The sequence below is a fragment of the Capra hircus genome, chromosome 22 (genome assembly GCF_001704415.2).
Source record: "Capra hircus breed San Clemente chromosome 22, ASM170441v1, whole genome shotgun sequence".
Taxonomy (NCBI): Eukaryota; Metazoa; Chordata; class Mammalia; order Artiodactyla; family Bovidae; genus Capra; species Capra hircus.
The window spans coordinates 47,220,313-47,243,729 of NC_030829.1; the positions used below are offsets into that span (position 1 = coordinate 47,220,313).

Here is a 23,417-nt window from a genome sequence, read left to right on the forward strand (position 1 = left end):
CTCTTATCTTACCTACCTACGGAAAAAATACCCCAAAGGAGACAAGAGTTAAGTGAGCAATTTTAAAAGTGAACAATGATCAAAGCCACCACGAGAAGAGCCAGCTGAACTGTAGACTTAATTGAGACATTCTTTCTAACACTTGGTCATAACGGGGCCATCTCCTTGATAACAACTTATTATGAAATCAGAACTCTAGTTGCTGACTTTCTCGGCTCCTCCCACACAGCACAAGTGCCTGGGTTGGGGCAGGGGGTGGGAATGTCTTCATCCAGGATCATGCTTGGCTATGCAGAGCATACAGTTCATGAACCTCATACTCACCTTGAGAAAAACAGTCTGCTGTAAAACCAGAGCTATTTCAAAGCATCAGACTTAACAATGCTTCATAAATGTACCAATACCAAATCAAGTGCACAGATTAAAATCAGTTTAAGGATACAATAGGACGGCATGGCCACATGGAAAAAGAGGAGCAGCCAAGGAACAGCAACAAATATTTCCAAATGGTTGACTTAAAGATACATAGCATCTTATAACGATCCTTCATTACAAAGCATCAGCATGGTCTAAAACAGGAGAGCCTTTTAATTCACGGCTTTTGGAATTACATTTGTGCTGGTCCAATGGTCCCTAAGTGTATGCAACATAAGCCATCTCCTTTTTAACATTTATGTCCTTCTGATTTTGTATTTCCTCCAATGTTCCCTAAAAAAGTTGAGAAGAACTCTAAGATTGAAACTAAAAAAATGTTTTTTTAAAATTTCATTTCTCTGAAACAAGAAAATAAATACAAATGACTGATTTTGATTTTTTGTTGCTTTTTGTAGGGGAAAGTCAAGGAGGAGTACCCAGGCGGAGAAGCCCAAGTAACTAACTGTTAGGAAAGGTGGAAGCAGCCTGTTCTCTGGTTTCTCCACCTCTAGCCCACCCCACCGCCACCCCCACAGACACCTTATCATCTTTCAACATCCAGCTCATAGACATACTGCTTTCACAGCTTCTCAGTCCCCGCCGCTATTTTAGCTTGGCCATCCTGCACTGCCCGATGACAGTTCCACCCCAGACAATGACTGTCTGAGCACAAGGCCCCCATCTGTGTCTTAGACATCTTGGCACCCTGGCCCCTGGCCCAGAGCCAGACATGCAGCAAGAATTCAGGAAAAGCGACCAAATTTGCGAACACGCTGGAACACTGCTCTGCGGACGTGGTTCCTCCTTTAGACAGAGTGCTGCTGGACATCTCCTACCCAAGTGGCCTCGCACGTCCAGGCAGGGTCAGCTGCAGCCCCGGGGGAGCTGGGGCACATCGTGGAACTGACTGAATATTGCTGGGAATTCTTGGGTTTTATTTTAAGAATTCAAATGTCATTTGCATTCTCCTTCATAAGGAATCTAGTTTTGTTCTGATTTAAAAATATTTTAAAGTTACTTATTACTTTCCCCAAAATATATTTCAGTAAACTGGCTGTTCCATCATGGTGTGTGCGTCTTTATCCTCCAGCTGTGGGTACCCCCAACAGGGTGCATATTTAGCATCCACCATTGTAATAAGGGGTCCCTCCCAGCTTTTTCCCCTTTTCCCTTTTTAAGTCTGCCTCATCCTGCCAGGGTGATGTTCCTGCTCTGGGAAGCTCAGAGATAAGGCATGTCACTGGCACTGTTAAAATTAGTCGTTTCCATGGCCTCAGTTTAGTTGGGTTTAGGAGACACAGGGTGCCAAGGAATTCACATCAGAATTGCTGTTAACCTTGTATGGGCTGTTCCTGTAGTAAAATCAACATGATGCTGTTTCTCCAGGGATAAATTCCACCCTCACCATCCTGACACTGACCTAAGGCCACAGAGGGTCGTTAGGAAGAAGGCACTTTTAAAGTGTGACGTGAAAGAACTTTAGGCTTGAAGAGCCATTTATCCAGAGAAAGAATCTTTGGCCTGGGTCAGTGCAGAGGGTCAGCTGTCACACCCAGAACTCAGGCCCAGAGCCCCCTTTCCCCTCACTGTAAGGCATGGGCTCCTGGCTCATTTCTAGATGGGGCTTCACAGGACAGTGTGTATCCATGGTGTGAAAGCGACCACACTTGGTCAGGGAGAATTCTAAACATGCTGTCCCTGAAAACAGGCAGGGTAGCTGAGAGGGAAGATGAGGAGAGGAAGCAAAGATGGGTAAGTAGCTCGCTTTCTGCTCTGGAAAAGGCAGTGTTTAGAAAAGTGAGATAAAGGTCTCTCCACTGACTCGGCATTACATGAAGACATCACTTCCCCTGAGATACAAGCTCTCAGCAAGACAGAGATAGAGTGAGTGAGGAGTAGATAAACTCACTGGGAATCAAGTCTATCAGCAGCATCTCCGGAGGATGTCTGAACTCAGGAGTGACAGGGGCTCCTCAGGGGAAACGGGCACCTATGAGCCCCGGTCACCCTCCCAGGCCCTGGCAATGGCAATAAGCTGACACTGAGAGCCTGGGGAGGCCCCACTCCCTTCTCTGGGATACTCCCCTGTGTCGGGTGTCTGTGTGGTAGGGAAGATGCTAGGATGCCCAGGAGGGCTCTAGGATGGCAACCACAGACAAGATAGAGCCCCACTCTGGTCCCAGCCTCCACTGAAGCCCCGTCAATCCACAGAGCCGAGGAGGCCAACAAAGTAACATTTCAAAAATGATGACTGAGTGACACGGACAATGATAAGGCCGGAGGAAATTTAGGTGCAAAAGCTGATTATTTCTCTGCATTAAAGACAGATTCAGTGAGCTAAGATTAAAAACGAATTCAAGGGAATATTCTCACAGTGATAGCAGCAGAAAACCAAGCTAATAAATGATCCCCATGGGAAGGATGTGAGATTTTTAAACTGTCCAGTATTTCTGTGCTAATCTAGGCTTACTTCTCCTTTACCATGAAATCTGAAACACCACTGGAAATAATCATGATACTGCAAGTAACTTTAAAGGGCCAGGCTATGTACTAATACTAATGGGAAGAAAACCACAAAAGACAAAGGTCCTTTGCTGCGGGAGACCAAGGCTGGGCATCCTTTTAGTCACTTTTAATCCACTCCTACACTCTAGCATATAAATGTGACTCACTTCAGGGAAATGGTTTCATTCAATTAATAGTTTGGCAAGCATCAGAAACACAGAATCTCACAGACAGATACGAGCATTGAGAATTACAGTTCAGTCCCAAAGCAACACACAGGGGGGACATCAGAGTCCACACGCATGCAGAGAAAGCCGTAGGGAGCTGCCTGACACATGGCAGCAGCAGAATGTGGGACACGGATCCAACTGCTTACCCACTAAGGACACCAAGAACCAGGTTAAGGACGAAAAATGAGCCAAGGATGATGAGACTAACAAAATACACCCATGGCCATTCCCATCCTATCGCATCATTTACCTGTAAAATGTAAGGAGATTAGTTATCAGTTATCCATTTGCCAAAGAGCAGAGCCCCAGGAACTGCTGCTGGACCACTAGGGCTTTGACTGAGGACTGGTGCTCCAAGGATGGGATCCCGCCAATGGGCCTTCCAGTTTTGTTCTTTCAATAAGGGCAGGTTCTGCTGCGGAAATCCCCAAATGTGGCCTACCAAAAGTCATTTAGCTACTGTTTGGTACCAATTAATCTGCATTATATTTGGATCCAGACCAATAAAGCAATTATAGATGTATCTCCTTTTAGGACAAATGGGCAAGCAATGCCAATGATTTAAACCCCAAGTGACAACGCTGATTAATCTCTGGTCAATAATTATCCTATAGCTTTCTCTCACAAAGGCTGGTGAGGTTCCAGGAAACGTCTTGGTTTGGGAAGCCTCAGCAGAAAAGAAAGCATCTTGGAGGACACATAAAACGCTTGGCACCCACCCGGCGGCTCCCATCTAGCAAGCCTGTGTGGTCTTGGCAACTGTCCTCAGGACTCTGCTTTCAAGATGAAAGAGGTGTAGCTTACCCGCTCAATACACCAAGTACAAGATTTAGTACGAAAAATGACCCAAAGATGACGAGACTGACAAAATACACCCAGGGCAATTCAAATCCCATAGCATCATTCATCTGCAAGAAACAAGATAGTCTCATAGAAGTGGGTTAATAAGAGAATCTAATAAGGAGAGAGGGTTACATTAGAGACAGCATTCCATACATTTAATTAAACATTTACTTAGCTTCAAATCAGACAACAGTAGCCAATGCACATTCATTTTCCCAACACACACACACACACACACACACACACACACACACACACGCACACGCACACGCACACGCACACGCACACACACACAGAGTCATCAAAACTTTCAGGGCAAGTAATAGCAAACTCTGGCCAATGCTAGGCCAATCAGCTAGAATTTGGCTCTTTCTTACAAGAAATTGCCTTGGTAAGGGATTTTCAGAGATCTTGGTGCTTAACAAAGACAAAGACAAAACTAGTGCTTAACTAGAAACTATTTTCTACTCTGCCCAAATTGTTGGTAGTATTCTTGCTTTCAAAATTTGTGATGGTGGAAAAGTCTTAGCTATAGAGACAAATTTGCAGCATTTGACTCTATAAATTCTTTTTTAAAAAAACTCTAAAATAATAACTTTCCAGTTATTGGATTTTGGGTATATTGGAAGCCAATCTATCCCAGGAAACCTAACCCACTTTAAATCTGGATTATCTGCTATCAGTCAGTGCAAGCACAGCTAAATTAATGCAAAGAAGGAAAGTACTCAGAAGTCAACTAGCTGACATATTCAGGGGTGCTTTGGGGAATGAGACTTTTATTCTCAACTGCACCCACAGGAAGGACCCAACTGCTTGCCAGTAAGGAGAAATTTAAAAAGCCCTCATCTCTCAAATCTAGCTTGAACCTACACAACCTTCCCTGAGACAGGTGGCTCCAGCTGCGAGTTCTTTCAGAGGAACCTGGTGTCCCTACTTCTGTGCCAAGTGAAGCAGCACAGTCAGACATGGCCCCCTGAACACACCTTCCCGGGGAGATCAGCTCATGAGCAACTTTTGTGCTGGAGCAAACAGGTGCTTCAGGGTTCACGGCTGGATGCAATTTTCTAACAGCACAGGTCAGTGTTAAATTGGGCAAAGCCTTCTCCAAGAAAGGTGTGAAGCACCAGTGAAAAGACTGAATGAATGACCCCAGGCCTGGCTCTGCTGGAATCCCCAGCTAACAGAACAGTGTATGGTCTGGGCTGATTCATGGTTCTGGCTTTCTGAGGTCAAGCTCTCAGGCCGTTAAGCATGTGCTTTCTTTACATTATCTGGCACTAGGTTTTTAGCTTTACAGAATGAAACTCCTGCATTTCACTGTTTGCCTCAAGCAGAAACCAAACAGAAAAAGAGAACATTAAAAAAAAAAAATTACCTAACATCTGTTGCTGAAGTCTACAGAGAGGGCATTAAAGCCCTTATGAAACACCTGTTTGGCCACATGAAAATTGATGTGCTTACTGGAACTGCTATCAGTCTGCACATCTTATATCGGCAATTAGAATAATGAATGAGGCAGGGCCGCGGCTGCAATTGTTGATCTCGTTAAGTTGGATAAACTAATTTCAGCAGGAAGGCCGAGGGTAATTCTTCCAAAGCAACTACACCACTAAACTTATTTAATAACCTAGATGTGCAGGAGAAGAAACAGGCTGCCTGGCGTAGTAACCAGAGCCCAGCCTGGAATCAGGACCTTCCACAGACCCCTCTCTGGGCCTGCTTCCCCTTGGCTGGGGCAAGAGGGTTGCCCATGACTGGGGAGAGTATGCTTGCTCACAGAGAGGAAGGGGGTGCATGTCCAGGGTCCCCACTAGGGAACCCTACCCTCTCACACGTCAGCAAAGTGTGTTAGCTGTCAGCCCAGCATCTGCCCTGCCCATCCTCTTTTGGGCTTCAGCCTCGTGTTCCAGAGGATGGTTCCGGGAACAGCTGTCTGCTCCAACTTGGGAGGGAACATTTTTTTTCCCCAAAGAAACTTTTTGCTCAAATCAGAAATATCACCTGGAATAACCCATGGGGAACAAGGGAAAACCAAAGGCCACAGGAGACCCTAAATCTCCAGAGCGTGGGAATGAGAAATAAAAATTAAGCTCTAAGGGCCAGTCTTTCTCCTGAAGAAACCTTCTCAACCCTGCTCTCTTTTCAGAGGCTAGTATTTCTTAGACTTTACCAATCACATGGGACACGTCAGAACTGGCAAGCTGGTCCCCGAAATACCCACACAAAAATAGAGACTCTGCTTGGGATTTTGTCTGCACGTCCTTTGTCAGCAAGGGAGAAAGCGGCGTGAGCTCAGTCATTTCAATTTGGATTTTTAAAATATTTATATCAAAGTCATCATGTCGTGTCCCTGGTACTCAGGAAATAATAACCTAGTTTCAGTTTCCCCTCACTTCAAAGGCTGAGATGCACATCCATGCACATCTGATTAATCTAAGGCTTTTTGTTTTTTCTATTGCAAAAACTACTAGAAACTTGATATATTGGTTGTGGCTCCCCTGAGCCTAGAATCGGAGAAAGGACCAGAAAGGCAAGCTGCTAGCTAACTAGAGAGGGAGTTCCCAGGTACCCTGAATGAAGAAGACTATCAACTTGAACAAGGGAGCTTCCTGTTTGAGTCTGACAGCCAGCACTGCCATAGATGTGCTGCTCACTAAGAGAAGAGGTTGGCACGAAGGCAAAAGGCCACAAATAACTGATATGGATAATTCTTTCCTGAAACCAATTCTAATATTTTAATTAATTTCCTACATTTAAAATCATTTTCTTGGAGTTGAAGAAAAAAATAATAGAATCATGTAGTGTTACTCCACATCTTGTGGACGACACAAAGTTAAAGCCCAGAGTATTTGGGTGACCTACCCAAGGTCAGGCACCTAGCCTTCTCCAGAGTAAGGCTCTTTCCTTGCACTACACCTTTCTGACTCTGGACAACAAACGTGTAGATCAGATGGCAGCTTAATTATGCTTATGGAATTCACTTCAAAAAAAGAGCACTAAAAAAATGGCTTTCTATCAGAAGTTAATAATCCCATTCCCCACATATCCAAGCATCCTGTTCTACACGTGTCTTTCTGCATACTGGGCCTACCTTCCCAAGACCCCTTCCCTACTTGCCAGGCACTCCTGGGGACTGAGGCATCCATGAACTTGGGAACACTGACTGAACATAAACTCAACCAGACTCAAACTCATCCCTGGCAATGACTCTGTCCACCATATACAAACACCTAAAGGACTGAAAAATTTGCTTGCAATCAAAATTTAAAATCGAATCTCAGTTCTCTCTCAAGATTTTCCCTTTATACTCTGGCTGCGGTAAAAATCAGGAAATTTAAAAAGGCCCATCTACCCTGAGGCAATGGGACTGCGAACTTGAAGAGTAATGGTAGCTGGTGTCTGCTGAGCACCAGCTTTGGGCCGGGCGCTGTGCTGGGCAGGGAGGCGCTGTTCTGTGCACAGCTGTGGATCCCACCGACTGCAGCCCATAAGATAGGAAGAAGGCTGGGGTCTGGCTCCTGCCTATGTCTATGCAGAGTTAATAAATGTAATCAGTAAGTAATTAGAAGCAACCTGATATGTTTGAGAATAAGATCTCAGTGAGCACTCTGGAAGACATCCCTGAGCTGCCCCCTAGTGTTCCAGAAGGGCTCACAAACCTCCGAGAATGGAGAAATGCCAAGGAAAGAGAAGGGGGTTCTAGTCTAGACCAGGGGTCATGACATTATGACCTGTGGGCCAAACCAGCCTACCACCTGCTTTTGGACAGCCCATGAGCTAAAAATGGCTTTACATTTTTAAATGGTGGGAAAAAAAAATATGGACTATCTCATGACACAGGAATGTTATACAAAATTCACATGTCAGTGTCCATAAATAAATACTGGAATGAAGCCACAGGTGTACATGTTGTCTGCAGCTGCTTCCAAGTGACATGGGCAGAGCTGAGCAGTTATGACATAGACATTATGGTCTGCCCGGCCACATATATTTACTGTCTGGTCCCTTATGAAAAAAAAAGGTCTGTAGACCCTTGTTGTAAATCAAATACCACAACTGCTTGCAGCAGGACCTTGAGGATGTCTAGGGGTTTATATTCCACTGTTTCCCAGACCTGCTATAAAGGGATATAGACTGGCATAAGGTTGATAAGTTATTGGAGTTCCTCCATCGGAATAAAGACACCATGTAATTCATAGAGAATATAATTATTCTGTTGTCAAATTATTAGCCCTGTGACTGTCATATGAAAAACAGAGGTAATAATTATATCATCCTCTAAGGTGATACTTTGAGGTTCTCAGGAAAGCAAGTAGAAACTTTTGTTTCTAGGTGCACGGAGTCTTCTCTCCTTTAATCACACACTCCCAGAGTTGCCACTAACTTGGCAATGGGAAGATCGTAATGAGAGAATCAGCGTGCGGAAACATAAAGTCTGCAACTGTCCATTAGGGCATGTCGGATAGCAATGTCAATACACCAAGAAAATAGGGAGAATAGAGCTGAGGAGACACCGATTTTTTCATCTGTTTTAAATCAAAACATTTTCTGTACTGTTTTAGGGGGAAGGACCAGAATTTGGGCTATTTGAATGATGCTTTTTCTATCTATCAGAAACTTCAAAGGGAGACGAGATTGAGCCCTCCACTAATCTAACCAGGAGTGGCAACTCAAAACATAATACTGAAAATGAGCTCTTTACCTAATTAGAGGGTCCTCATGCATGGCCATGGGCTTGGCTCATCCTATATAATCTTCCTCTTTCTCTTCACAAAAAATTTTACAAAAGGCATTGTGTTATGGATATAAATAACAGATTGCATACATACACACATACTCTCACTCTCTCTCTCCTATGACAATTAGAAAAAGGAGGGGAAGGGGAAGAAATAAGATAAGACATGCTGGTGATATTTTAAAAACCTTCTTACCAAACTAGACTAACACTTTGGGGATGAAAATAAAAATGCATTTTCTTTGCCCAACACTGAACATACAGACATTTCTACAACCCTGCAAGCATGGAATTCACTTGTGAAGGGAAGCAAAAACCTATTTACAACCATTATGTTCTCTGAAGTTATAGAGTAATGGGAAATCTTATAGAGTGTCTAAAATTTAGATTCTATCAGAAAATATTTATCAACGTGCAGACTGTCTAACTGGAGACTGACCATTTAAGAAGTATGTTATTACTCATTACCTTTTAACAAATCATTATTGGAATCCTGATTAATCCCATTTGGACCTGGGTTTATGCTCAAAATCTACAAGGCAGCTGTTTTTCCCAACAACTCTGTGCCATGGAAAAATAATTTCTAAACTTCTGTGAGTGTTTTCAAATTCTATCAAACACAGAAGTAAACAAATAAGCTCAACTCTGTTAAAATACAACTGCTCTCATCTGTAGCAAACCCTACCGGCTCTGTTGGGAACAACAGAAGCTAGCCCCGAGCCATACAGAGGTTGTCCATCTGTTTTCACGAACAGGTCCACCAGCCCTGGAAGGCTGATGTGCTATCTTTACCTTCTCTGCCAAAGTTCTCTAGCGCCAAAGAAAAAGGAAGAGAGAGCTAAGGGCTTATGCTGGGCTGGTTGGTACTAATACTGAAGATGCAAAAGGGAAGCACCGTAATAGGGGAAAAACCCATTTGGGCTGTAAGGCTGTGCGAAGCTATGGAAAGCCTGAAAAGAATCCAGTTAATTGATGTTTTCTACCTTCCATTTAGGACCTGGTAGAGAAACCTGCCTCTAGGTGTAAAAGATTAGTTTTAGTCTATGGAAGTCCGGGGGCCTCTTACTCTAGGGAATGACCCTGGGCTCTTCAAGTGTCTAATCATGACAGCCCTGGTATGCTGGAGTTCCTCCAACAAAGGGGACTACTGGGTATGCTCAGTGGTAAGTCCCCAGGAGACACTGGGGATGCGAGGAAGTCCACGTCCTGTAGCAGCTTTCTACAGCTGAAAGCAAGGCCCTGACGGGGAGATGTAATGGGTCTTGCTGAGTGAAAAGACAGTCTGCTTCCCTTCCCAAAGAACTCACTTCGAGGGGGTCTTTTCCAGCCAGCTCCCCAATGGCTCCAGCTAATGAAACACTTTTATCCGAGGAAAGCATGCTCCGTCAACCCCCTCCGCAAGCTGCTTACCCAGTAGAGCACGTCTGTCCAGCCCTCCATGGTGATGCACTGAAACACAGTGAGCATGGCAAAGGCAAAGTTGTCGAAGTTGGTGATGCCACCATTGGGGCCAACCCAGCCACTCCTACACTCCGTGCCGTTGGCGGTGCACTGGCGTCCATTCCCTGAGAACGCACACGGCGCCGGGTCCTCTTCAGCCACCACATCTGCAAACAGAGGCGCAGGCTTCACTACCCAGGGCGGGAACGACCCGCGGGAACCCGCGCCGCGGGAACCGGAGCTGAGAATCTACCCGCCCTCCTCTGTCCTCACTCTCACAGCACCTTCCTCAGCCTATACAGACTGACAGTATGTTTAAAAAGATATTACATTTTACTCATCTGGCTGTGCCAAGTCTTAGTGCGGCACATGAGGTCTAGTTTCCTGACCAGGGATCGAATCCAGGACCCCTGCATTGGGAGTGCGGAGTCCTAGCCGCTGGATGACCAGGGAAGCCCCAGAGAAACACTATTGATTCACCTCATAGTCCAGTTTCAGGGGGCTCCCCCCATCTTGTTTGCCAGAACACATTACATAGGAAATCAAGATAGAAAAAGAGATCAAATTCTCATTAATTCTAAATATAATTCACACTAAGAACGGCTTAGATTAACCAATGGATTTGGCTTTCCATTTCCCCCCGCCTCTCATTTTGTTTTAGATCTTTCCCAAACCAGAAAAGTTGTTTTGGGGAAAGCCAAATTTTTAAATAGTCTGGGTAGCAACCATTTTCATTACTCACCTGAGTCAGCAAAAAAACATGTTTTGTGCATTTTTCCAATAAAAAGCTCCAATCCTATAATAGCATAGATTATGATTACAAATAATACCAAAAGGGCTATGTGAAGGAGGGGAACCATGGCTTTTATAATGGAGTTCAGGACAACTTGTAAACCTAGGAAAGACAAAAACAAGTTTGTGAGCCAGCAAGATATTTCAGGGATGCATTTATATACTTCCTAATGATGCCTGTTCTGTATGGGGCACGTGGTAATAAAACTCAAGGAGGTATCTCAGAGCTTTGAATTAACATGAAACCTGGGTGTGAGATAAGTTAAAAAGATCCTCTCAAAGATCATCTAATCCAACTCCCTTAACTAGAAAGATGGGAAACTGAGGCCTAGAGAGGGAACAGCTGGATACGAAAGTCACTCACTCCCGCATTTGTTCATCCGCTCAACAAAATTCCTTGAACATCTGCCACATGGCAAACATAAGGCAGAGTGTTTTGGTGACTATGAAGATGTATTACACAATGTGCTTCCTCCCAGAGGTGAGGTTCCAGTGAGAGACGTAAGCATTACATATGAATTACTCTAAGGTAGCACACAGATGCTAGATGAGTAACATCACACAGTGAAAATTAAAGGAAGGATGAAAGACATCATTTCAGAGTGCAGTGGGGAGAAAGAGGGCTGGGAAGGAGCCTCCCTCTCTGGAGGGCCTGAAGGCCGAGCAGGATGCATTTCCATAGACAGGTGGGTCGCAGGCATGGGAGAGAGGCTGCTCCAAGCAGGGGAAGAAAGCACCCAAAGCACAGAAGAGAGCGAGTGTTGTGTGGGCCAGGGATGGCGAGTCTTGGTTGGCGGTCATGCGGTGGAAAAGGGTAGCAGTAAAGGCAAGCAGATTGCAGCTGCAATCTACTAGGTACCTCTGGGTTCTGGATTCGGATTACAGGGCCAGACTTTAGTCCACTTTAGGGGATTTGAGAGGCTTTAGAGGCCAGACTTTAGAGGCTGTCAAAAGACAGCCTCTTTATTTATTCTAAATAAGAGAAAATCAAACAAAAGTTTCATAACATGTATGCATGGGAAAGAGCCAAGAAAACTCAAAAGGCAGCCTTTTCAGAAAGAGAAAAAGTGAAAGTTGCTCAGTCGTGTCCAACTCTTTGCTCTCCCGTGGACTGTAGCCTGCCAGGCTCCTCTGTCCATGGAATTCTCCAGGCAAGAGTGCTACAGTGGGTTGCCATTTTCTTCTCCAGGGGAATTTTCCCAACCCAGGGATGGAACCTGTGTCTCCTGCATTGCAGGCAGATTCTTTACCATTTGAGCCACCAGGGAAGCCCCTTATAAAGACAAGCGGGGCTGCAAAAGGCAAAACAGGCAGAGAAGTAGCTGGAGGGTGCTGGGCTCTCCAGGGAGGCCAGGGTGAGGATCTAGAAGAGATCAGAACTCAGCAAGTGAGTCTGAGTTAGAGGAAGGTGCCCAGGTCGGCAGGGTCATGAGGCTAACCCTGGGGCCTGAGCAAAAGAAGGCGCCCCTGGAGTGGGGGAAGTGAAAGAGCGTTACAGGAAGGGGAGGGTGAGGACTGAACACTTGGTGAGTCTGGTCACTAAACAGGAAGGAGCCTGTGCCCTGCGGCTGAAACTCAGACCTTAGGGATGAGGGAGAGATGTGCAAACCTTGGAGCTACCCACACCTGGAGCAACACTGAGAGCCATGGTACAGGAAGAGAAAAGACCAGGCCAAGAGGGACAGTGGGGCAATACTCAGGACCAGGTGGAAGGAAGCAGGAGCTGGAGGGAGGGCGGTCAGCAGGAAACCAGAGCCAGCTAGACGCAGGCCCCCTGACACCATGCACGCGCCCTGCACAGTGAGACACGTGGCCACCACTGAGACCCACCTCAGCTTCTCCACCGTAAACAGTCACACCTCCCCAGGCATTTTTAACAATTGCAGGTACTTAAGGAATCACTAGCGGAGAAGGCAATGGCACCCCACTCCAGTACTCTTGCCTGGAAAATCCCATGGATGGAGGAGCCTGGAAGGCTGCAGTCCATGGGGTCGCTAAGAGTTGGACACGACTGAGCGACTTCACTTTGACTTTTCACTTTCACACATTGGAGAAGGAAATGGCAACCCACTCCAGTGTTCTTGCCTGGAGAATCCCGGGGACGGCAGAGCCTGGTGGGCTGCCGTCTATGGGGTTGCAAAGAGTCGAACACGACTGAGGTGACTTAGCAGCAAGGAATCACTAGTCCACAGCTGACAACCAGCGCAGGAAAGAGCATGACCCAGAGCCCCCAATCCATCTTTCTCCCCCGTTTCTTTTTCTTTCCCTTCCTTTCCCTGCTCTCTCTCTCTCCTCCAAAGTGCCCTTTCCTAGTATCTTCTCACAGTACCTTCCCAGTACATATCCAAAGAAAGAAAGAAGAGGCTGAGATGCTAGAGCGAAATACATTAGAAATCAGAACACACCAAGCAAAGAGAAAAATACTGATCAGCAGTAACAGTAAAAGTTCACCTTGATATGAAGTACACGGGAAGAGGTGGGGGACAAGACGGGGAGGGAAGAATGATAAGAGGTTTTTTAGACTCACAAAGAACTTCTTTCCAGACTTTCATTAAGACAAAATCCTACATACTGCCTTCAGATATTTAAATGTTCAAATGATGTCTTCTGAAGAAAACAATGATCCATAGGATGACTTGTAATCTTTTCATCTTCCATAAGGAATGGATGAAGAGAAAAAGAAACATATGCTCTAATCTACTTGGACAAGATGGGGTTTGTTTGTTTTTTCATTTGGTTTTTATTTTAGGACATACAAGGGCCATCCAAAATCATCATCCAGCAGTTAGCTCTTCTCAACTGAATGGCAGTGAGCCCTATGTTTCATAAATGTTTATTGTAACTGTAATATTTCAGATGGGCCACATTTATGAAATAATGACATTATATCTTCAAGTGCATGCATACACTTTCATGGTATTAGGCTCTTTTGTACACGACCAATGTGTCCAGCAGATTTCACAGAGCTCTAACCAAGGAAGCCGTGAAATGGAGCAGAAAGAACGCTGAGCCAGGAACTAGGAGGCCAAGGGTCTGGTCCCATCTGGCCACCCACTAGCCGTGAGAACCTGCCCAAGGTTTCTGCAAGCTTCCTCACCTAGAAGACAATGTGCTGTTGGACCAGACGATCTTAAGGGTTCTTTCCTATATAATGCTTGAGCATTCTCATATGTACCTATTACCTGAGAGCAGGTGGTGAAGAGCTCCACACACATCTGAAGGACTCTATTTGAAACACATATTTACCTTCCAATGAAGGAACTTATGCCCACATACACACACAAAATCAGTCTTGCAGGACAGTCTGAGTTGTCTTCAGAGGGATCAGACATCTCCGAGGTATGTGTAAACAGTCACACCTTCCCAGGCATTTTTAATAATTGCAGGTACTTAAGAAATCACTAGTCCACAGCTGCCAACCAGCGCAGGAAAGAGCATGACCCAGAGCCCCCAGTCCATCTCCCCAAAGCCCAGCAGGGTCTGCAGAGAGACTTGGATGCTCCCCACAGGGCAGTTACTGAACACAGGCTGAGAAGTCCTCACGTATGACTCAGAGCCACAGAGCGACAGCACCCGCGCGTCTGCTCACAACACAAATACCACAGGCAGACTAGCCTGTCATTTGCTCTTGGGGGTTAGAAAGTTGCCGTGGTTACTTTGAAATTAGATTAAGCTGTAACAACTGAATCTGAAACCTCATGTTTGCTCACTGAACTTCTCATTTAATCATGGCACACGCAACAGGGCCAGTCATTTTCAAGGTATGTCTATTTTTCTCAATTGCTTCCAGACGGTACTGTGGCTTTGACTTGTGCTGATCTTTTTCAATGAAAAATAAATGAACCATCTTGAAAAACAAGTACACACAAAACACCACTTCCTACATTTTAAAATGTTAAATTTGGAAGTTTTGTTTTGTTTTGTTTTTTTCCAGAGAATTTTTGGTGCATTCTGAGTGCCAACGGGTTTAATACAATTTTATGAAGAACTTCTGAAGAAGCAAAAACATGATCTGCGCTCTTTTGAAGGTTTTATGATCTGTGAAAAAAGGCACACCCTGCAATCCCATAGCCATCCTGCAGCTGGAAGCAGGCAGTCACCTCGAAGCCACAGTCCTGGGAGAGTCACTAAAGTGTCTGCCCTCAGAAGTCCCCAAGAGGGATGTCCTCTCATGGGCAGAGCCCAGGGAAGCACATGCCTTGCTCCTTATGCAAATTCCTGGCTGGAGCATGGACGGGGCATCTTTTCTATACTCAGGTGGCACTGGATCTGGCCTGGAGATCTGGAGCAAGAAGCAAACGAGGGCCTGGCATAGACAGGTACCACAGACTAGCGGGTGACACCGCACCTCTCACACTGAGCACCCCCTCCAGACCTTGTGCTGAGGCTCCCTCTGCATTACTGCATTCAGACCTTACAACCACCTTCCGGCAGGTGCTACTGTGCCCTACACACAGGGAGGACCCAGAAGCATCCGCTTCCTCCCCACACTGGGATGGGCACAGCCTCTCTGCGGGATAATTAAGTGGAAGTTTTAGGATTCCAGGCCCTTGCGGCTCACTTTGAGAAAAGGCAGTCAGTTGAGCCCTCTGACACCCCTGTCTATATAACCCACCATGTTCAGAGGGGCAGGCCTGAAAGTGGGTGGAAGTGATGGTGGTGATGGTGTCAGAGGCTGAAGACCAGACTGCAGCCAGGAGGCCTGAACTCATGGTCTCCTACCACCATTCACTTGGCCTCTGCCCAAGAGAATACTCTCTCTTCCACAAAATCAGGAAGACAATGATCACTACTGCCCCTACTCTACTCCCACTGGAGCTTTCACAGGGACCCAAAGTGACAACATAAGCAAGAGTACTCTGTAAACAGTGAAGGCCTCCACGGTGTTGCCTGCAGAGACCCTGGCTGGAGAACAGCAACTCACCTTATCACACCCTGCTTCATAATCCCGAGACCCACCCAGAAGAAAACTGATCCGCAAAATCCTGGCTTTAGGAAACGAAACGTGCTTACTGGGCACTCCTGATACTAGTCGAAGTGGTCGTAACACTCGAAAGGCGCGGAGGGCTTTGACGTCAAAGCCTCCTGATTTGCCACTGGAGTGGTTACCGCCTTCTGTTTCTTTGGTTAATTGTTCCAAAATTACACTAAACAATCTGAAAGAAGAAGAGAGGAAGAAATGTTAGAGTCTGTCACCCAGGGAAGCAAAACAGGATGGTGAGAGTAGCTATTTTTGAACAAAAGCTAAGTCTGTAAGGCCGATGCTTAAGGGAAAGCAAGGCAGAGCAAGAACTGGGCTGTGACCCCTGGCTAGGATCCTACATCTAAAAGGATCAGAGATGGGACTGATATTAGCTGTTTTCCTGCCAATGGAGCATCCTAGCAAGATAGCCCCCGGATCCCTCGTGAATCCCCTCTTTCAATGATGACAATGGAATTGCCCAAACAACAGTAATGACCACAATCATCATAGCAGCTACCATTCATGAGCGCTCAGCATGTGCTAAGCACTTTACATCAATTATCTTGTTAATCCTCAAAAATGTTATGCAATGGAGATCATGGACACTAAATTACATGTGAGGAAGCAAACTTGGTGAGAACAAGTAACGTGCCCAAGGCCACAACTAATGGCAAAACTAACATATGAATCCAGGTATGTTGGCCTCACTGAATGTAGGCTCCATGTGTTAAGTGGAAGTCACTTCAGTCATGTTCGACTCTGCGACCCCATGGACTGCAGACCACCAGGCTCCTCTGTCCATGGGATTCTCCAGGCAAGAATACTGGAGTGGGTTGCTATTTGTTTTTGCAGGGGATCTTCCTGACCCAGGGATCCAACCCAAGTCTCTCGTGTTTCTTCCACTGGGAGGCAGGTTCTTTACCACAATGGCAGGGAACTGTCGTCTCTCTGTCCATTTAGTCTGTTTCAGCCCAGTGCCTAAAACAGTTCCTGACCACAGAAGGCACTCAAGAAATATATGATGAATAAATCAATGAGTGAATAACTCCAGACTCCCAAATCTTATTCAGTATGTTATACCACTTCCAATACAGTCACTGAGACACACATAGCCCCACCTCCATCCTCACAGGGATGTTCAGGGCATGCTATAAATCACAGATGCCAAGGAGCTAAGCAAAAGCCAAACGCAGAAACCTAAGACAAGGTACTAATATCGTCATTTTCTCTTTTGAAATGTGAATAATATTGTATCTGGCAGCCACCACAAATTTTTTCCTATTCTCAGAAGGTTTTTCGAATAAAGCTATTTTCAGGCAATCCACTCACTTGACAGTTACTTTTGCTCTTTCAAATAAACATTTTTTTTTTCAAATAAACATTTGTTCTTTGGAATTGTTGCTTGTTTTTCAGAATAAATAGAAATTTGCCCCTTTCAAACAGAATCAACTTGGGCCAATCAGATTGTGGAAATGATTGGCCCAGCAACAAAGAAAAGGTTTCCAAAGTTTAATTAGCGGCTAAAGTAGAAACGCTGCCCCCACTGGCATGCCTCAGGATAGCCAAGACACTAAGTCCATAAAATACAGGGTGGTCTGATTACAGCCCTGATGGGGCAGAGCCATAGCATTCTGGGGTGTTTAAAGAAGGGTCATTTGTTTTAATAACAGTACCACAATTAGCAGTGAACCTGGGGGGTGGGAGGCAGGGGAAGCGGAGCAGGAGTATGTCAGGTCTTTACGTTTTCAAAGCTACAAAAGGCAGGCTCTTTCTGCTTCTGACTGGGAAACGTATCACATTTATGATAGGTCTCTCTCTCTCTCATTAGCACAGTTTTGTCATTACTGTAAACCGCTCCCCTTCTCCAGTCAAGGCTGAAGTTAAAAGTCTGCCCTTCCAAACAAGTTCACAGTGTCACAAAAACAAAGCCAAAGTAAGAAAGAAAACCTCAAACTCTTCTGAAATGCAGCAGCCGCAGGAATTTTCATCCCAAAGGGTTAGGAAAATAATTTATGCAGGTGGTGACTTAAGATTGCTTTCAAGTATCAGTGTTTTGCAAAGTACACATCACGGCCCTTTTCTCCCCTGTTCTTCAGTGACGTCCTTGAAAACAGGTGAACAATGCCGCCCCACCCCCACCCCCCACGGAGGAACCTGAGTCAGACAGGGAAAGCTGACTGCTGGCCAGAGGCCTCGGGAGCCAGGCCATGCTTCCATTCCTGAGTTAGGAGGCTTTAGGAAAGTCTCTTTCCTTCTTGGGGCCTTCGTTTATGTCTGTGTAAACTGAGAAAACTGATTAAATGATACAGAAGCCTGTCCTTCCCATTCTAATATTCTGTGAGATTACGCCTTTCATTGCCTTCCCCTTCCACCCAACCAAACTAAGTACCATGTGCCTGAAGAGATGAGGACAAAAGAACGAAGTATTTCATCCTCAGTTGTTATTAAAAGTATATCTCCAGACAGAAGGAAAAGGCAAGGAGCAACCCAAACTGACACAGATTAGAAGTAAGGGAATGAGCCCCTCGTGTTCACAAAGCTTAACTGATGAGCTTGAATGCCTGACAGACACGTTTATTGGAAAATTTAGAGGAGTGAATAAAAGTTGGCTCAGATTAAACTTTTCTATACAGAGAATTACATCAGCTCTGGTAGACATGTTGAACCTTCCTGCGGTCACATTATAACAGTTAACATTTTAGAAAATATCAATTACTTTCTTAACGTCTCTGTTATTGGGAACCTTGACAAAAGCAATAGGTCATGGTTGACTTGGAATGGAAAATCCATTGGATTAAGACAGAATCAGCAGTTGGAAACTTGAGTGAGTAGGAATTTGATTCAAGTAAAGACATAACAATTAAATTTTCCTTCTTCTTTTTAAACTTTTCTTCTGCTCTTTGACTATACCTTTGTACATATTTTAGATAAAGGATAATCTGATGTTCTAAAGGTTTTCATATTTAATGAGAAAAAAAGATCAAGGCCAGTTCAACTTGAGTTTCTTAGATGATTTTTTTTACTTCTTAAACCAACTTTACTGTGGCTTACTTTATATAAAATAAAATGCAACCATTTAATGAGTACAGTGAGACAGGTTTTGACAAAGGCATGAGCCCAAGTAACAAATACTCAAACAGCTCTCTCATGCCTGTTTGCAGTCATCGTCAGCTCAGCCTCAGGTACCCACAGACTTTATCAGTTTTACCATGCAGGGCTGTTCTGTTTTTATTTCCTTTTCTAGAATCTTACATGAATAGTCATACAGCATGTTCTCCGTTTATCTTTTGTTCACCATAGTTTTGAGATCATTTTCTATTTCTATAAGCACTGTATAAGAGTTCCAGTTGCTCCGTATTTTGGTTAACATCTGGTATTGTCAATCTCTTTACTAATACCAGTGAGTATGTAATGCTATGTCACTGTTTTAATTGGCATTTCTCCAATTGTCAATAACACTGAACATCTTTTCAGCTGCTTATTGACCATTTACACATCCTCTTTTATGAATATCTGTTCAAATTTTTTGCCCATTTATGTACTGGGTCGTACTCTTACCTTCCAGTTGTAAGAGTTCTTTACAAATTCTGAATACAAATCCATGGTCATATATATGAAGTAGGAATATTTCCCAATCTGTGCCATATATTTTTATTTTCTTCACAGTGTCTCTTTTGAATAAAGTTTTAATTTTGATAAGGTTCAAAAATTCTAGTATTTCTTTTATGGCAAATGCTTTTTCGGGTCCTAAGAAGTTTCTACCTAGCCCGAAGTCATAAAGATTTTCTCCTAGAAATACAGTTTTAGCCTTTAAATATAGGTTTATGATTCATTTTAAGGCATTATTTGTATATGGTATGAGGTAAGAATGGAGAAAGCCATCTTTTTCACACGGACAGTTGTTCCAGCACTATTTGTTGAAAATTGTTTCCTTAATCCATTGAGTCATCATGACACCTCTATCTAAAATCAGTTGATCACATCCGTATGGGCTTATTTCTAAACTTTCTATTTTGTTCCACTGATCTTTATTTCTATCACTTATTCTAGTATCATCCTGTCTTGACTACTGTGGCTTTGGAGAATGTCTTAAAATCGGGTTCCAGGTTTGTTCTTACAGATTTCCTTGGCTAGTCTAGAGCCTAATTTTCATATAAAATTTTGAATAAATTTGTCAGTCTCTACAACAATCTTACCGGGACTTAGATTACATTCAACCTATATCACAATTTGGGAAGGACTGATATTCTAGTGATATTGAGTCTTCTAGTCCATGAATTGGAACATTGGGTCTTCCAGTCGATAACATGTATTTAGGTCTTTTTTAATTTCTCTCGGCAGGTTTGGTCATTGTCAGTGCACTATTTATCCCTCAATAGTCCATGGGTTTGATGATGTAGTAAATAATAATGTTGTTAACATTTCATTTTCAAATTGTTCATGACTAATATATAGAAATTTACATGCTTCTTTAAAACACTGCTAAATTCTTTCAAAACATACTTTCATATTATTTTAATCTTAAATCCACTGAGGTTTGTTTCATGACCCAGAATATGTCTTTATTGCTGAATGTTCCACCTGCACATGAAAAGAATGTGTATTCTGGTCTTGATGGGTGCACAGTGCTCTGAAAAATCAATTTCCTTGAGTTGGTTGATGGTACTGTTCAGAAGTCCCTATATCCTTAAAGATTTTCTGGCTAGGTGGTCTATCAACACTCCCAAGAGAGGGGTATTAAAGTGTACAACTACAATTGAAGATTTGTCTATTCCCCCCTTTCATTTCCATCAGTTTGTGCTTCATGTATTTTGAAGATCTGTTATTAGGCACATAGATCATCAGAGCACATAAGCCTAATAGCCAATCTACATACACATACGCACATACCACATACACATTTAGGATTATTATATCTTCTTTATGAAATGACTCCTTCATCATCATGAAATGTCTGCACCCTTGATAACATTTCCTGTTCTGAAGTTCACTTTGTTGGTTATTAATATAGCTTTCTTTTGATTGGTTTTTAATTTTGATTAGTCTTGCATGATATATAGTTTTCTGTCCATTTATTGTTGGGTTTAGTCACTCAGTCATGTCCGTCTCTTTGTGACCCCATGGACAGTAGCCTGCCAGCCTTCTCTCTCCATGGAATTTCCCCAGAAAGAATCCTGGAGTCGGTTGCCATTTCCTTCACCAGGGGATCCAGCTCTCACATTGGCAGGCAGATTTTTTTAACCACTGAGTCACCTGGGAAGCCTCTTCTCTCCTTTCACTTTCAAATTATTTGTCTTTGTAAATTAGGTTTCTTATAGAATTGAGTGTTTTTCCATCCTAACACCAAATACATGTATAAAATCTGATAACCTCTGGATTTTAAATAAGGGTATAGCTGGGTTTAAATCTATCATCTTGTTACTTGCTCTCTACTTGCTCTATCCACCAAACTTTTCTTTCCTGCTTATTGAAAAAAACACTAAATGAGCTTTTGAAGGATTCCACTTAATCTCTAACACAGACTTATCAACTATACCTCTTTATTTTTTTGAGCATCTCTTCTAGACCCAGTGTCAGCACAAATTTTCTGTGGAGTGCCAGAGAGCAGCTATTTTAGGATTTGCAGGCCATAGGGTCTCTGTGACAACTAGTCAACTTTTCCATCCTAACACCAAATAGCCATAAAACATGAGTGAGTGTGACTGTCTTCCAATAAAACTTAATCTGTTAAAGCAGACAGCCAAATACTTTGTCAATGTAGGAGGTGAAAAAGGCAGTAAATGTCTTTTTTGTCTATGAGCTGAAGCTTGCTGGCCTACGCTGTACGGTTTACTCTTTAACTTCTCATTGTCTACCTTCAAATAATTCCACCAAGTATACAAGCACTTTTCCATGCTATGTGGATATTTCCTTATTTCTGTCCTTCGTGCTATTTTTACATTTTACTTTCATAGATGCTATAAACCCCACAATCCACAGCTGTTATTTTTGCTTTAAATAATCAACTGCTATAAAGAAAATTTTAAATGAGAAAAAATGTTTTCATATTTATACATGCATTTACCCTTTCTGGCATTCTTCATTTCTTTTCTATGGATGTGTATTTCTTACTAATGTCTTTCATCAGTGTGAATAAATTCCTTTATATTTCTTAAGGTGCAGGTCTCCTGGTGGCAAATTTTCACCTGTGGTTTGTCTGAAAAATGTTCTTTCTTACTTCAACTTTTTAAGGTATCTTCACTAAATAAGAATTGAAGGTGGACCTTTTTCCCTAGAACTCTAAAAATTTCTGTTGTCTTCTGGATTGCATAGTTGTTGACAAGAAGTCTACAATGACTTTTTCTCTACTTTTAAGATTTCTCTTTATCTTTGGTCTTTAGCAGTTCGATTATGATCATGATATGCCTTGATGCAGCTTTCTTCGTCTTTACTTTGGGCTTTGTTGACCTTCTTGGATTTGTGAGTCTATGTTTTTCATCACATTTAGAAAATCTGGACTACTTCTTCAAATATTTTTGTCTCCCCTCTATCTACTATCTTCTGGGACTCCAAGTATATGAATAATAGGTCATGTCAGACGGTAAAGCATCTGTCTACAATGTGGGAGACCTGGGTTCGATCCCTGGGTTGGGGAGATTCCCTGGAGAAGGAAATGGCAACCCACTCCAGTACTCTTGCCTAGAAAATCCCATGGATGGAGGAGCCTGGTGTCCATGGGGTCGCAAAGAGTCGGACACAATGAGCGACTTCATTTCACTTCACCCCATAGGTCGCCAAGGTGGTATTCATTTATTTTCCATCATTATTTTTGTGTGTTACTGTTATCTCTTCAAATTCTTTGATCATTCTATTGAGTCTATTCTGCTGTTAGGTCAATCCAGGGAATTTTTCATTTTAGATATATTTTCCAGATCTCAAAGTTCCATTTGGTTCTGTTTTACATTGTCCCATCTTTTCTCACTGTGGTCATATATTCCTTTTAAGTATATAAACATGTTTAAAATAGTTTTTAAAGACTTATAAAGTAATTCTCCACTAATTCTATCCTGTCTGTCATTTCTAGGTCTGCCTCTATTAATGGAATTTCCTACTAGCTATGGATCACATTTCTTCACAAGTCTAGAAATATTTGACTGGAAGCTGAACACTTTATCTGGATTTTGTTGTCTTCCTTTAAAGAGTGTTGAGTTTTGCTTTGGCGGGCATTTAAGTTATTTGCAAGTCAGTCTGCTCCTTTTCAGGTTATTTTTCAAATACTATTAGCAAGGGTTTCAGGTAGTTTTTACTGTAGAAGAGGAGTTGTCAAAATTGTTTTGTAAGGGGCCAGACAGTAAATATTTTAGGCTTTCTGGACCTAAACCACATAACTCAACTATGTAAACAAATGCTTGTGACTGTGTTACAATAAAACTTTATTTACAAAAATTGGTAGCAGGTTGAATTTGGCCCACTGATTGCCGTTTGCCAATACCCACTCTAGAGTTAGTTTAGCTGT

At 43.3% G+C, this 23,417-nt stretch overlaps 1 protein-coding gene across 1 annotated transcript in view; it reads right to left on the bottom strand.

Annotated features, from left to right (window-relative positions):
• Positions 1-23,417, bottom strand: part of CACNA1D (calcium voltage-gated channel subunit alpha1 D) — a 169,413-nt gene that overhangs the window by 140,516 nt on the left and 5,480 nt on the right. Inside the window, exons 3-6 of the mRNA XM_018066674.1 lie at positions 15,973-16,115; positions 10,910-11,062; positions 10,138-10,334; positions 3,296-3,399 (exon numbers count right to left, since the gene is read on the bottom strand). Of these exons, the coding sequence (XP_017922163.1) occupies positions 3,296-3,399; positions 10,138-10,334; positions 10,910-11,062; positions 15,973-16,115 (597 nt within the window). The remainder of the gene's footprint in view (positions 1-3,295; positions 3,400-10,137; positions 10,335-10,909; positions 11,063-15,972; positions 16,116-23,417) is intronic.